The sequence below is a fragment of the Leptonychotes weddellii genome, chromosome 2 (genome assembly GCF_054177405.1).
Source record: "Leptonychotes weddellii isolate Sample4059 chromosome 2, ASM5417740v2, whole genome shotgun sequence".
Taxonomy (NCBI): domain Eukaryota; kingdom Metazoa; phylum Chordata; class Mammalia; order Carnivora; family Phocidae; genus Leptonychotes; species Leptonychotes weddellii.
The window spans coordinates 146,889,439-146,902,670 of NC_138370.1; the positions used below are offsets into that span (position 1 = coordinate 146,889,439).

The 13,232-nt window shown below is 37.6% G+C and overlaps 1 protein-coding gene across 2 annotated transcripts in view; it reads right to left on the reverse strand.

Moving 5' to 3' along the window:
- SLC30A9 (solute carrier family 30 member 9) overlaps positions 1 to 13,232 on the reverse strand; it is a 78,731-nt gene that overhangs the window by 26,509 nt on the left and 38,990 nt on the right. For both annotated transcript variants that reach the window (XM_081813037.1, XM_081813038.1), the window contains exons 8-9: positions 7,460 to 7,527; positions 4,741 to 4,843 (exon numbers count right to left, since the gene is read on the reverse strand). In XM_081813037.1, coding sequence (XP_081669163.1) covers positions 4,741 to 4,843; positions 7,460 to 7,527 — 171 coding nt within the window. The remainder of the gene's footprint in view (positions 1 to 4,740; positions 4,844 to 7,459; positions 7,528 to 13,232) is intronic.

Here is a 13,232-nt window from a genome sequence, read left to right on the forward strand (position 1 = left end):
CACAATTGACATCATGTCTTTTTGCACTTTATATTATGGAAATTTTCAACATACAGAGAGATGGATAAAACATTTTTTAAAAACCCAATAGAGGGGCGCCTGGCTGGCTCAGTCGTTAAGCGTGTATCCCTTTGAATTAGTGTTCTTGTATTTTTTTTTAAGATTTTATTTACTTATTTGACAGAGAGAGAGAGAGAGAGCACAAGCAGGGGGAGCAGGAGAGGGAGAAGAAGGCTCCCTGCTGAGCAGGCAGCCTGATTGAGGGCTTGATTCCAGGGTCCTGGGATCATGACCTGAGCCAAAAGCAGATGCCTAACCGACTGAGCCACCCAGGTGCCCGTGTTCTTGTATTTTTTGGATCATACCCAGTAGTGCAACTACTGTATTATAGTTCCATTTTTAACTTTTTGAGGAACCTCCATATTGTTTTCCACAGCGGCTGTACCAGTTTGCATTCCTACCAACAGTGCACGAGCATTCCTTTTTCTTCATCCTTGTCAATACTGGTGTTTGTTGTGTTTTTGATTTTAACCATTCTGACAGGTGTGAGGTAATATCTCATTGTAGTTTTGATCTGCATTTCCCTGATAAGGAGTGATACTGAGCATCCTTTCATGTGTCTGTTGACCATCTGCATGTCTTCTTTGGAGAAATATCTATTTATGCCTTCTGCCCATTTTTTATTTATTTATTTTTATTTTTATTTTTTTTAAAGATTTTATTTATTTATTTGACAGAGAGAGATACAGCGAGAGAGGGAACACAGGCAGGGGGAGTGGGAGAGGGAGAAGCAGGCTTCCCACCGAGCAGGGAGCCCGATGCGGGGCTTGATCCCAGGACTCTGGGACCATGACCTGAGCCAAAGGCAGACGCTTAACGACTGAGCCACCCAGGCGCCCCTGACTTCTATCCATTTTTTAATTGGATTATTTGTTTTGGGGGGTGTTGAATTGTATCAGTTCTCTATATATTTTGGATACTAACCCTTTATCAAATATGTCATTTGCAAATATCTTCTCCCACTCAATAGGTTGCCTTTTAGTCTTGTTGACTGTTTCCTTCACTGTGCAAAAGCTTTTTATTTTGATGTAGTCCCAATACTTTGTCAAAGAAATTACTGCCTCTGCTCTCTTCTGCATTTTTATGGTTTCAGGTCTCACGTTTAGGTCTTTAATGCATTTTGTATTTATTTTTGGGTACAATGTAAGGAAGTTGTCTAGTTTCATTCTTTTGCTATGTAGCTATCCAGTTTCCCCAACACAATTTATGGAAGATACTGTCTTTTTCCCACTGGATATTCTTTCCTGCTTTGTTGAAGATTAATTGACTATATAATTGTGGGTTTATTTCTGGGTTTTCTATTCTGTTCCATTGATCTCTGTGTCTATTTTTGTGCCAGTTCCATACTATTTTGATGAATACGGCTTTGTAATATAACTTGAAGCCTGGAATTGTGATACCACCAGTTTAGCTTTTCTTTTTTCAAGATTCTTTTGGCTCTTCAGGGTCTTTTGTGGTTCTATACAAATTTTAGGTTTGTTCTAATTTCATGAAAAATGTTGGTATTTTGATAGGGACTGCATTAAATCTGTAGATTGCTTTAGGTAATACGACATTTTAACAATATTTGTTCTTCCAATCCATGAGCATGGAATGTCTTTCCATTTCTTTGTGTCTTCTTAAATTTCTTTCATTGGTGTTTTATAGTTTTCCAAGTATAGGTCTTTCACCTCTTTGGTTAAGTTTATTCCTACAGACTTTATTATTTTTGATACAATTGTAAATGTGATTGTTTTGTTAACTTCTCTTCCTGCTGCTTCATTATTAGTATATAGAAATGCAACAGATTTCTGTATGGTGATTTTGCATCCTAAGATTTTACTTAATTCACTTACCAGTTCTAGTAGTTTCTTGGGGGAGTCTTTAGGATTTTCTATATCTACCATGTACGTCATCTGCAAATAGTGACAGTTTTACTTCTTCCTTATCAATTTGGATACCTTTTATTTCTTTCTGTTGTCTGGTTGCTGTGGCTAGAACTTCCAGTACTATGTTGAATAAAAGTGGTGAGAGTGGAAATCCTTGACTTGTTCCTGACCTTAGGGGAAAAGCTCTCAGTTTTCCCCCATTCACTATGATGTTCCCTGTGAGTTTTTCATATAAGACCTTTACTTTATTTGTTGATGTATGTTCCCTCTACACCTACTGTGTTGAGGGTTTTTATTACGAATGGATGTTGTACTTTATCAAGTGCTTTTCCCCCATCTATTGAAAGGATCATATGGTTCCTTTTTTTTATTTTTATTTTTTGCAGCATTCCACGATTCATTGTTTACATATAACACCCAGTGTTCCAGGCAGTATGTGCCCTCTTTAATACCCATCACCAGGCCAACCCATCCCCCCAAGGGATCAAATGGTTCTTATCCTTTCTCTTATTGATGTGATGTATCACATTGATTGATTTGGGAATACTGAACCACCCTAGCACCCCAGGAATAAATCCCACTTGACTGTGGTGAATGATTATTTTAATGTATTGTTGGATTTGGTTTGCTAGTATTTTGTTGAGGATTTTTGTATCTATGTTCATCAGAGGTTTGGCCTGTAGTTCTCTTTTTTGGTGGTATCTTTACCTGGTTTTGGTATCAGGGTCATGTTGGCTTCATAGAATGGATTTGGAAGTTCTCCTTCTTCTATTTTTCTGGGATAGTTTCAAAAGAATAGGTATTAACTCTTCTTTAAATGTTTGGTAGAAATCATCTGCAAAGCCGTCTGGTCCTGTACTTTCATTTGTTGGGAGGCTTTTTTTTTTTTCTTTTAAAGATTTTATTTATTCATGTGAGAGAGAGAGAGAGAGAGCATGAGCAGGGCGGAGAGACAGAGGGAGACTCCCCCCCTGAGCAGGGAGCCAGATGAGGGGCTCAATCCCAGGACCTGGAGATCATGACCTGAGCCAAAGGCAGATGCTTAACCATCAGAGCCACCTAGGCACCCCTGGAGTTTTTGATTACTGATTCAATTTCCTTGCTAGTCATCAGTCTGTTCAAATTTTCTCTTTCTTCCTGCTTTAGTTTTGGTAGTTTAATTTATTCATTTCTTCTAGGTTATCCAATTTGTTGGCACATAACTTTTCATAATATTCTCTTACGGTCTTCTGCATTTCTGTGGTATTGGTTATTTCTCTCTCATTTGTGATTTTTGAGTTCTTTTTCTTTTCTTCTTGATCAATCTGGCTAGAGGCTTATCAATTTTGCTGATTTTTTTCAAAGAACCAGCTCCTAGGGGCGCCTGGGTGGCTCAGCTGGTAAGCATCTGACTCTTGACTTTGACTCAGGTCATGATCTCAGGGTTGTGAGATCGAGTCCCATGTGGGGCTCCATGATAACGGTGGAGTCTGCTTAAAATTCTCTCTCCCTCTGCCACTCTCCCCCATCGCTTACATGGAATATGTGTGCTCTCATTAAAAAAAAAAAAAAGAATCAGATCCTGGTTTCATTGATCTATTGTTTTTCTAGTTTCTATATCATTTATTTCTTCTCTAATCTTTATTATTTCCTTCCTTCTGCTGGCTTTGGGTTTTGTTTTTTGCTCTTAATTTTTTAAAAATCTTTCTTCATTTGTACATTCAAGCAAAGGAATTAAAAATCCCAGTTTAGGGGCACTTGGGTGTCTCAGTCAGTTAAGCGTCCAACTCTGGATTTCAGCTCAGGTCATGACCTCAAGGTTGTGAGATCAAGCCCCGCATCAGGCTCCATGCTCAGCAGAGAGTCTGTTTGAGATTCTCCCTCTCCTTCTCCCTCTGGCCCTCCCCCGGCTCATGCTCTCTCTCTCTCTCTCTAATAAATAAAATCTAAAGAAAAAAAAAACAGTCTAATGTGAAATCATTTTAGTTCATTAATCACTTGTGATTATTTTATAGCTTTATTTTTTTAAGACTTTATTTCTTTATTTGAGCGAGAGAGAGAGAGAGTGTGTGTGTGTGTGTGCACGCGGAGGAGGAGCAGAGGGAGAGGGACAAGCAGACTCCACACTGAGCATGGAGCCCAATGTGGGGCTCGAGCCCATGACTCTGAGATCACAACCTGAGCCAAAATCAAGAGTCAGAAACTTAACCTACTGAGCCACCCAGGCACCTCGATTATTTTATAGCTTTATTCAAAAAACTTAATTGGCCCCTATAGTCATAAGAATTCATATTCAGAGACCAAATTTCTACCTAATGATAAGAATCTCTTATACAAAAGATTCTGCCCAACACTTACTACTGATAATGTTATACTTCATATTCCACTGTTGTAAGTTCTTAAAGCATAACAACGTGCTTTAAATATGATCAGGGGCACCTGGGTGGTTCAGTCAGTTAAGCATCTGACTCTTGATTTCAGCTCAGGTCATGATCTCAGGGTTATGAGATCAAGCCCTGCACTGGGCTCCATACTGGGTGTGGAGCCTGCTTGAGTTTCTCGTTCTCCCTCTGCCCCTCTCCCTACCCACTCACCTCATTTTCTCTCTCTCAAAACAAAAGTAATAAAGAAGATCCTTGATTTAAAAAATAATAATAAATAAAATACTATGATCAAATTTCTATGTACTTCATCATCAAAAGTAAAAAAAACTTTCATTTTATTCCTCAAGCCAACTATAGGAATCATCTGTTTTTTAAATAGGTCAACTTTTAGACTAAAGCCTTAAAAAATTTACTTTAAAATTAATAAGAAAAAAACTTTTACACCTTACCTGATTACAAGTATCAGATAAAGAGTGTATAGCTTCAGAGAACATACTTGCTGAACCGGTATAAATCCAGGCAAGAAATTTAAAGAAGCAGTTTAATCCATTGCTAGGAGAGAAAGATAAAACAATTTAGCATAGGTTTTGATAAAAATTTCCCCCAAAAGCTTATTTAATTGAGTATATAAACCTCCATACTAGATTCTGTTCAAAGTAAATTAAAAAGAATCTCTAGCCTTTAAGAATTTATTATATTTTAGGTAATAAGAGAATAAATTTGAAAAACACAGATTATGATATCATTAAATATTCAAATGAAGAAACATGATATGTGTAAACAAATTACTTAAGTATATTTTGAGAACTTATGAGAAGAGTGTGTTTTATATTTGGATGAAGTAAAGTTAGAAAAGAAATTAAGTGTCTTAGGGTAGGTTAAAGAGGATCTACACTTGATATTGTCCAGCGCACTAATGTCACAAAGTCTATTTACTTAAGCAGGCCAGATGCCAGAGGTGAAGACAAATCTAGACCAAGCAGTCTCAGAATCATACTAGAAGATAATAGATGCTAAAAATAAACATGGTTAGTTCTGAGGAAGCTAGCTGTTCAGATTCCAACAGTAATGACTGGTACGGTTTACCTCGGGCACTACACTTAGTCACTTACCATGTTTTATTATAACACTATTATTATATAAATATTAATATCCTCATTGTATAAATAAGGAAACTGTACATCCCCTTCCAGCTCTCTTTCCCCTCTTTTCCACTTCATTGAAAGAATTATAGCTCCTCTTGCTGTATCCATTTTCCACATTTTGCACTAAGTCTTCAGTCCATTTAACAATGGCTTATGCCTCAGATACCTCAGTAGATTATTCTTATCAATACCACAACTGTTTCTTGCTACTAAATTCCTGAAAACATTTTAGTATTTTCCTTAATCTCACAGAAGCATATGCCACTTTTTTCTTAAAGGACTGTCTTCCTTGGCATCCATGATATCCCTGGTTTTCCTCCTAGTTCCTGATTTGCTTTCCTTTCTGTCTTGCTCCTTTCTCTTCCTCAGTCTCCTCTGCAGGCTCTTTTCCTCTACCCATTTCACAGATGTTAGCATTCTTCAAGGTTTCCTCCTGAGGGATTTTTCTTCCTCACACTTCATACACATTCTCCAGGTGATCTTAATTACTCCTGTGGCTTGGGGCACCTCGGTGGCTCAGTCGTTAAGCGTCTGCCTTCGGCTCAGGTCATGATCACAGGGTCCTGGGATGGAGCCCCGCACCTGGCTCCCTGCTCAGCAGGAAAGCCTGCTTCTCCCTCTCCCACTCCCCCTGCCTGTGTTCCCTCTCTCGCTGTGTCTTTCTCTGTCAAATAAATAAATAAAATCTAAAAAAAAAAAAAAAATTACTCCTATGGCTTTAATTATCATCTCTGTATTAATAACCCTCAACTCTAAATCCCTAATCCAGCTTTCCTTTGTGAGCTTCAGACCCAACATATATTAGTATTTATTAAGGACCTGTTATGTACTAGGTATTACACAAAGCAGTTTACATATATTACATACATTCTTCCAATGAAGAAAGTTTTAATTGCTAACCTCACTTTACTGAAGAGAGGAATTAATGCCATTGACCAACTCCACTTGGGTGCCCTACAGGCAGATCACTCAAACTCAAAAATACACTCATCATTTCCTTTGCTGCCAGCCTGCCCCTCTTTCAAGTGCTCCTTCTCTCAATGATGATGCCATTATCTATCCAATTGTCCAAACCAGAAACCTGGACCCATCCTTGACCATACCTCCTAAAACTTCTTGGACCTAAACATGTCTTTCCATCCCTACCTTCATTATCTCAGTTTAGTGCATCATCATCTCTTCTCTACATTACCGTACATGACATTCTCCAGTCTAGTGCCCCTCCAATCCTTAAAGATGAGAATTATGAATTGTATCTTTGTATTTCAAGACCCTACCACAATTCCTGACATGTCATATGTATATATTTTAGAAATAAACAAACTAATGAATTATGGAATTAATACTTTTAAATATCCTAAAATAGATTAATCAACAAAAGAGAAAAAAGATAACAAAACAATACGAATCAAGAAGACAGAAGGAAAAAGAAGAGGCACAAATATCAATTATGTTCTTCCAAGTTAAATGGGGAAAAATAAGAAATATAAATATTCTTCAGTAGTTATGACCCAGGTTGATTTAGTTATTCAAAAAATGATCTCAGCCAATTCACCTTTTTAAAAAAGACTTTTTTCAACTCCAGTGAAAATAAAAGAATTTTCAGAGAGCAACTATTCTTACATCCTAACCACTCCAAAAATAGACCCAGCACAAGCATGGATATCTATGTGGACTCTTCCCTCATCATTTTACTGACAATATTAACAAAGGCTCATTCAACTTCCTTCTAATAACATGAACTTATAACCCTTTACCTAAATACCAAGTAATAAATTTTTACATTCATAGATATACACATTAAAAATAATATTTTTTTTTTTTTTTGACAGAGAGAGCGAGCGTACAAACAGGGGAAGAAGCAGGCAGAGGAAGAAGCAGGCTCCCTGCTCAGCAGGGAGCCCGACATGGGGCTCGATCCCAGGACCCTGGGATCATGACCTGAGCCGAAGGCAGACGCTTAATCGTCTGAGTCACCCAGGCGTCCCAAAAATAATATATTTCTATTTTAAATGGTACTTACATGCAAATGGCAACCATCACCACTTTTCCTGGCCCTTTAAAAAAAACTGATGTTGTTCTGGACCGTGGCTATAAAAAAACAAACAAAAAAACACACAGAAAAAATCTTTAAAATTTCCCAGAGAAACAGTTTAATGCTTATAAGTGATCTGACACACGAGAAAATATGTCCTCTATTAAACCCTCTGAATAACTAGATTTAGTTATTTGCTTTTTTCTCCAGAATCTCCACTTTAAAAAGTGAGAAGATAGAAACTGAGAGTACATATGAGTCCTTTTCCAAAACCTTAATTGTTTGTTTCCTTGTAAGTAATCTCCTGCCTATTGCCAGAAAAGATCTGAGTTGGTTACATAGAAACCAGGGATAAAGTGATAAAAATGTACTGAACTAAAATCGATATATTCTAAAATTTTTCCATTTCCTGAGCAACTTAACTTTTAAACAAGGAATGGCCAAAGCCAAGTTTGCTTCTCTAATTTAACTCCTTACTGCTCTCTAAATACCAAAGACCTCAAGTGATAATATGTTTAATTCCAAAACAGACCAAAAGAAAGAAATCAAGTAAAGAAAACTATTTTTCTTGAGTTAAATGTAGTTTTGCTGTTCCTTCAATGTATACTTTCTATGTTTTTTCTCCTGCTCTTTCCTCTCCCTGGAATGCTATCATCATCTTCTACCACAATTTATCCAGCTTTTACTTATCCTGTTCCATGTTAGGCCAACTGGCATTTTTCTATGTAAAGCCTTCCTTGGTCGGTCACAGAGAATAAATACTCACTCTGCTGCACATTTATTATTGAACTTTACATTTCTATTAAAGTACTTCATATAATTCTGCCTTATGTAATTTATTCAAGAAATATTTATTGTGCAACTACTACATGCTTGGCATAATTCTAGATGCTGGGACCTGACAGTAAACAAGACAAGAGTCCTGCCTTCACTGATCTCACAATCTAGTCCAGGAAGATAGAAAATAAATCCATAAACAAAAATATAACATCAGATAATAATGAACATAACAAAATAAAACAGAACGGAGAGGATCATGTATGGGGGGGAGGGTGTATGTGGAAAGGGTTATTTTAGCTAGAGTAGGAAAGAGGTTCAAAGATGAGAAGGCAGCAACCATGAAAAAATATGGAAGAATGGTTTCAGGCAAAGTATACATACAGCACATTTAAAGACTGTGGAAAGAAATAAGTTTGGTATATGGAAAGGACAAAATAAGGTTGGGTTGGTGTGGCTAAGAGCATAGAAAGCAAGGAAAATGGTAGGGGTTGAGGACAGAGAAGGAGGCAGGGACTACATTCCACAGGATTTTGGAAACTATGGTAAGGAGTATAACTCTTATTCTACTGGCAAAAAGTCACCATATGATTTTAAGCAGGTATTTGGTATAGTCAAATTTAGGTTTTACAAAGATATAGCTTAAAATGTAGAGAATAGGGGTGCCTGGGTGGCTCAGTCAGGTAAGCGTGTGCCTTCGGCTCAGGTCGTGATCCCAGGGTCCTGGGATCGAGTCCCGTATCGGGCTCCCTGCTCGGCGGGGAGCCTGCTTCTCCCTCTGCCTGGTGCTCCCCCTGCTTGTGTGTTCTCTGTCTCTGACAAATAAATAAAAATAAATAAAATCTTTCAATAAAATGTAGAGAATAAATTATGGGGACAAAAGCAGAGGTGGAGAGAACAATTAGGAGGGTACTCCAGGTAAAGGATGGTGATGATTTAGACTAAGGTTTCAGTAAGAGGCATGGTGAGAAGCAAGTACACTAGGTATCTATCTTGGAGAAAATGCCAGTTGGACCTGCTAATGGGCTTTAAATATAAAAGGGTCTATAATGAATCTCCAATATTTGGCGATTGAGTAAATAAGCAGAGATTTTTTGCAGAAGAGATGAAGGAAGTGGAGGTATTAATGAAGTACAAGGAAAACGAGGAGAAAGACTATCTTGGGCTCCTAGAGAACAAGGTGTTCCAAGGAAAAGGAATACTTGCTACTGGTGGTAGACACTTGAATACTTCTTCCTTCTCAGATTTCCATGAGAAGAGATTCCTGCCCCCCACCCCGCCCCACGGTAATGGTGGCCTCCCCTCCTCCCCAGTGGCCCTCTGGAGGTTGACTAAGTTTAGTGAGGTAAATTTACGAGAGAATGCTGGGCATGCTTATTAGCTCCCTCCTTTATTTTGGGAATTGGTACACATTCTTTTCTGTTCTTTCATGGCTCCATATTTGGGCAAATCAGGTAGAGCTGTCTACAATTTACTGGGTAAGTCTAAATCAAAAGAGTCTTTAAGATCTCACATACTGGCTTGAACTCTGAGAAATAGATGAGGAAAACAAATAAGGAGTAAAATTTTAGGTTGTTACTGGGGTCATGACATGTAAGAGTTACTTCTTGGTAAGTCACCACAGCTTATGGCGGTTTTGTCCCCTTGCATACAGACGACAATACCCTTGAGGAAGTAGAAACAGCCCTCACTGAGAGCTGTAAGACAGGCTGCTTGCTGCAGCTTACACTTGAATTCCATAGATGCACCCTGGCTGGGTATTGCCAAGAAAGCTGAGGTGAGATTCCATATCAGGAATTAGGGGAGAAAAGTGCCTATTTAAATTTTTTCTCACTATTATAGTGTTTTGCAGTCAGGTCTGCAGACCAAGATTTTAAATAGCACCTCCTACATTCCCTGTGGACAAGAGAACACAAGAGGGAGCTTCTAGATTTTAAGTGTTAAGGCCAGCTCTTGACAAACAATGTGCAATTAGATGTCCCCAAATTCTGTTTTGAACTGCCCCCAGAGCTAAGACAAGGAATTAGGCAGGAAGAAACCTTATCCATGATTTTACTTGAACTTAGATTTGCAAACTACAAATTCTGACCATGGCTCTAGATTTCTGAGTTCTATTGTTTATTGATTAATAAAAACCAGAGTATGTCTGTTTTATTATAATGAGAATGTGCTGTATCCTTTGGCTGAATAGAGAAAAACAAAACTCCAAAAAATTATTTTAGGAACAGTAAAAAAAAAAGCAGAGATAAATGAAAAGATGTTGTTTAAAGTGGAAGATGAGAAATCTTTCTTTAGAAGAAAGGTATGAGAACTTTTGGGATAAGTAAGACAGATAAGGAAGGAAAATGAGATCTTTAAAATTAGAATAGAATATTATAGGGAAAAAGAGATTCATGGAGCACAGATTGCTGATAAAAAATGATTACAGAAAAGGTGAAAACATGTTGGTATTCATGAGATCAGAAATAGTGACAAAGTCCAAGGAAAAGCAAGAGATCTACAAGGAGCCAGGATTCACAACCCCCTTGGGAAGCATCCTGTTAAAGTCACCCCTAAATTCCATTAATAAAAGCAACTGGAGAACTACCCCTTAGAAATCAGAATGGCCAATATGCTGGGAATTACTGAAACTGGAAGATGGGTATATCAAATATTTATTTTTTCTACTTTTGTATATATTTGAAATTTTTCATAATAAACAATTGTTTTTAAATATTGGAACAGGGTGCCTGGGTGGCTCAGTCGTTAAGTGTCTGCCTTCGGCTCAGGTCATGATTCCAGGGTCCTGGGATCGAGCTCTGCATTGTGCTCCCTCCTCAGCGGAAGGCCTGCTGCTCCCTCTCCCACTCCCCATGTTTGTGTTCCCTCTCTTGCTGTGTCTCTCTCTGTCAAATAAATAAATAAAATCTTAAAAAAAAAAAAACACTGCTTCATGAACATCATACTTCAGGGGTCTGCAAACTTAAAAAAAATAAAAATAAAATATTGGAACAAAATTAGAAAATTTGGCAATATTTCAAAAAGGACTACCAGCAAAATCAGTGTAAAATACTCAAAGCACTACTTGTACTTCAAGGTTATAACGGCAAGTAGAGATAAAGGTACTTCTGATGCTCTAAAGGACTATCACAAATAAATTCACAGAATTAGAATTCTAAGGAAAGGCACAAGAAAGTAGAAATGTATTAAAGGAGAAATGTATTAAAAGGACATTGAGAAATTAGATATCAGACAGTTAGATATTGTTCTGACGAGAGAATGCTTTTGGCAGACCCAGAACATAGTGAGTTCATATATATCACTACTAGAGCTCCCCTAATACATAGAAAAATACCAAAGAAAAACAAGTGTCTGGATCAGAAAAAAAAAAAGTAAAGAACTTAATATTTAATTTAAAAATATTTAATATTTAACAGGACTAGCCCCATATATTTTAAAGAAGGAAAGCAGCCATCTTCAGTAGAAGAGTAAATGTTCCTTACAGAAATATGGGAACAGTAGAGGGAAATTAAAGTGTTATCCTATTACTACAAAAAAAAGAGTGTAATAGAAACAAATTCTAGGGGTGCCTGGGTGGCTCCGTCGGTGAAAAGCGTCTGCCTTCGGCTCAGGTCATGATCTCAGGGTCCTGGGATCGAGCCCCACGTCCAGCTCCTGCTCAGAAGGGAGGTCTGCTTCTCCCTCTCCCTCTGCCCCTAATCATGCTCTCTCTTTCTTGCTCACTCAAATAAATAAATAAATAAAATCTTAAAAAAAAAAAAGAAATTCCATTCAAACCCTGGAATGTTTCAAGGTTGACAAGTATGAATCCTCAAAAGGCTTCTAGTGACACTGATTTCAGAAGTCAGCAGCTACTCTCAAACATCCGGTGACAATGATCCTCCATGTGAAACAGATCTAACACCTAGGAACAGATCTTCCCAGGAGGCTGGTCTCACCAGCCTAAGTTATTCCACAGCTGCCAGGGCACTGAAGTGAAAAGGTTGGCTCATGAGGCAGACAAGGACTCCACCAATGGAATGCCAGAAAAAAACAAAATTCAAATGGGAAATGGAAATTACGGAGTTTTGAATATAATGAATGGAAAAGAAAAGAACATCAAATAAAATATGACTACAGTTGTCATCATTGCCAACCTAAATTTTGCCAAAAGGGAGCAAGGTCTCAAATGTAACTCAGAAGAAAGGAGACAATTTGTACAGCTAGCCTTTTCTCCAGATAGGACATTCACTTCTTGACAGGAGATACTTCCCAATTAGGTTTAAATGCAATGGTGACTCTGGACATGACTACTTGGTATGTTGGAGGTAATGGTGACTTTGATAAGAGCCATTCAGTGGAGTGGTGGGGATGAAAGCCCAAATGAAGAGGATTCAGAAGAGAATAAGAGGTAGGATAATAGAAGTAAACTTTCTATACTAGTCCCAATATTAATTTCCTTCTAATAGGAAGTAGATAAGTTATTAAATCTGGTGATGGAAAGATGGATCCTGTTAAATATTAAATATTTTTAAATTAAATATTAAGTTCTTTACTTTTATCAATTACATCTATTTTTTTCAGTGAAAGATGAAGCAAGGTCATCAGCTGAAGAGTAAGGCTGTAGGAAGTTTGGGAAGAGAGGAAAAGTATGCAACAGCTATCTCAGAGAGAGACTGAATGCACTATGGAAGTTCAGTAAGACTCTCAAATAGCATCATGTCTGCTGGTTTTATATATACTCATATAATACGAAAAAAAGAATCAGAATGGCTGTGTAATTTTCTCCTCCAAGGGCTAAACTTTTTGAGTACAAGCAGAGAAGTGGCAGTTTGAATATTTAATCAGGGTTAGAAGTAGGAGAGAGGACAAAGGAAATTAAAGGTGTTTATGAGAGCTGAATTTTGCTAAAAACCTAAGAAAATAAGTCTTCTCCCTTACCTCTATCTATACACCTATGGTTTATAACACTGTTATGAATTTTTTTAAATTTGTTATTGTTATG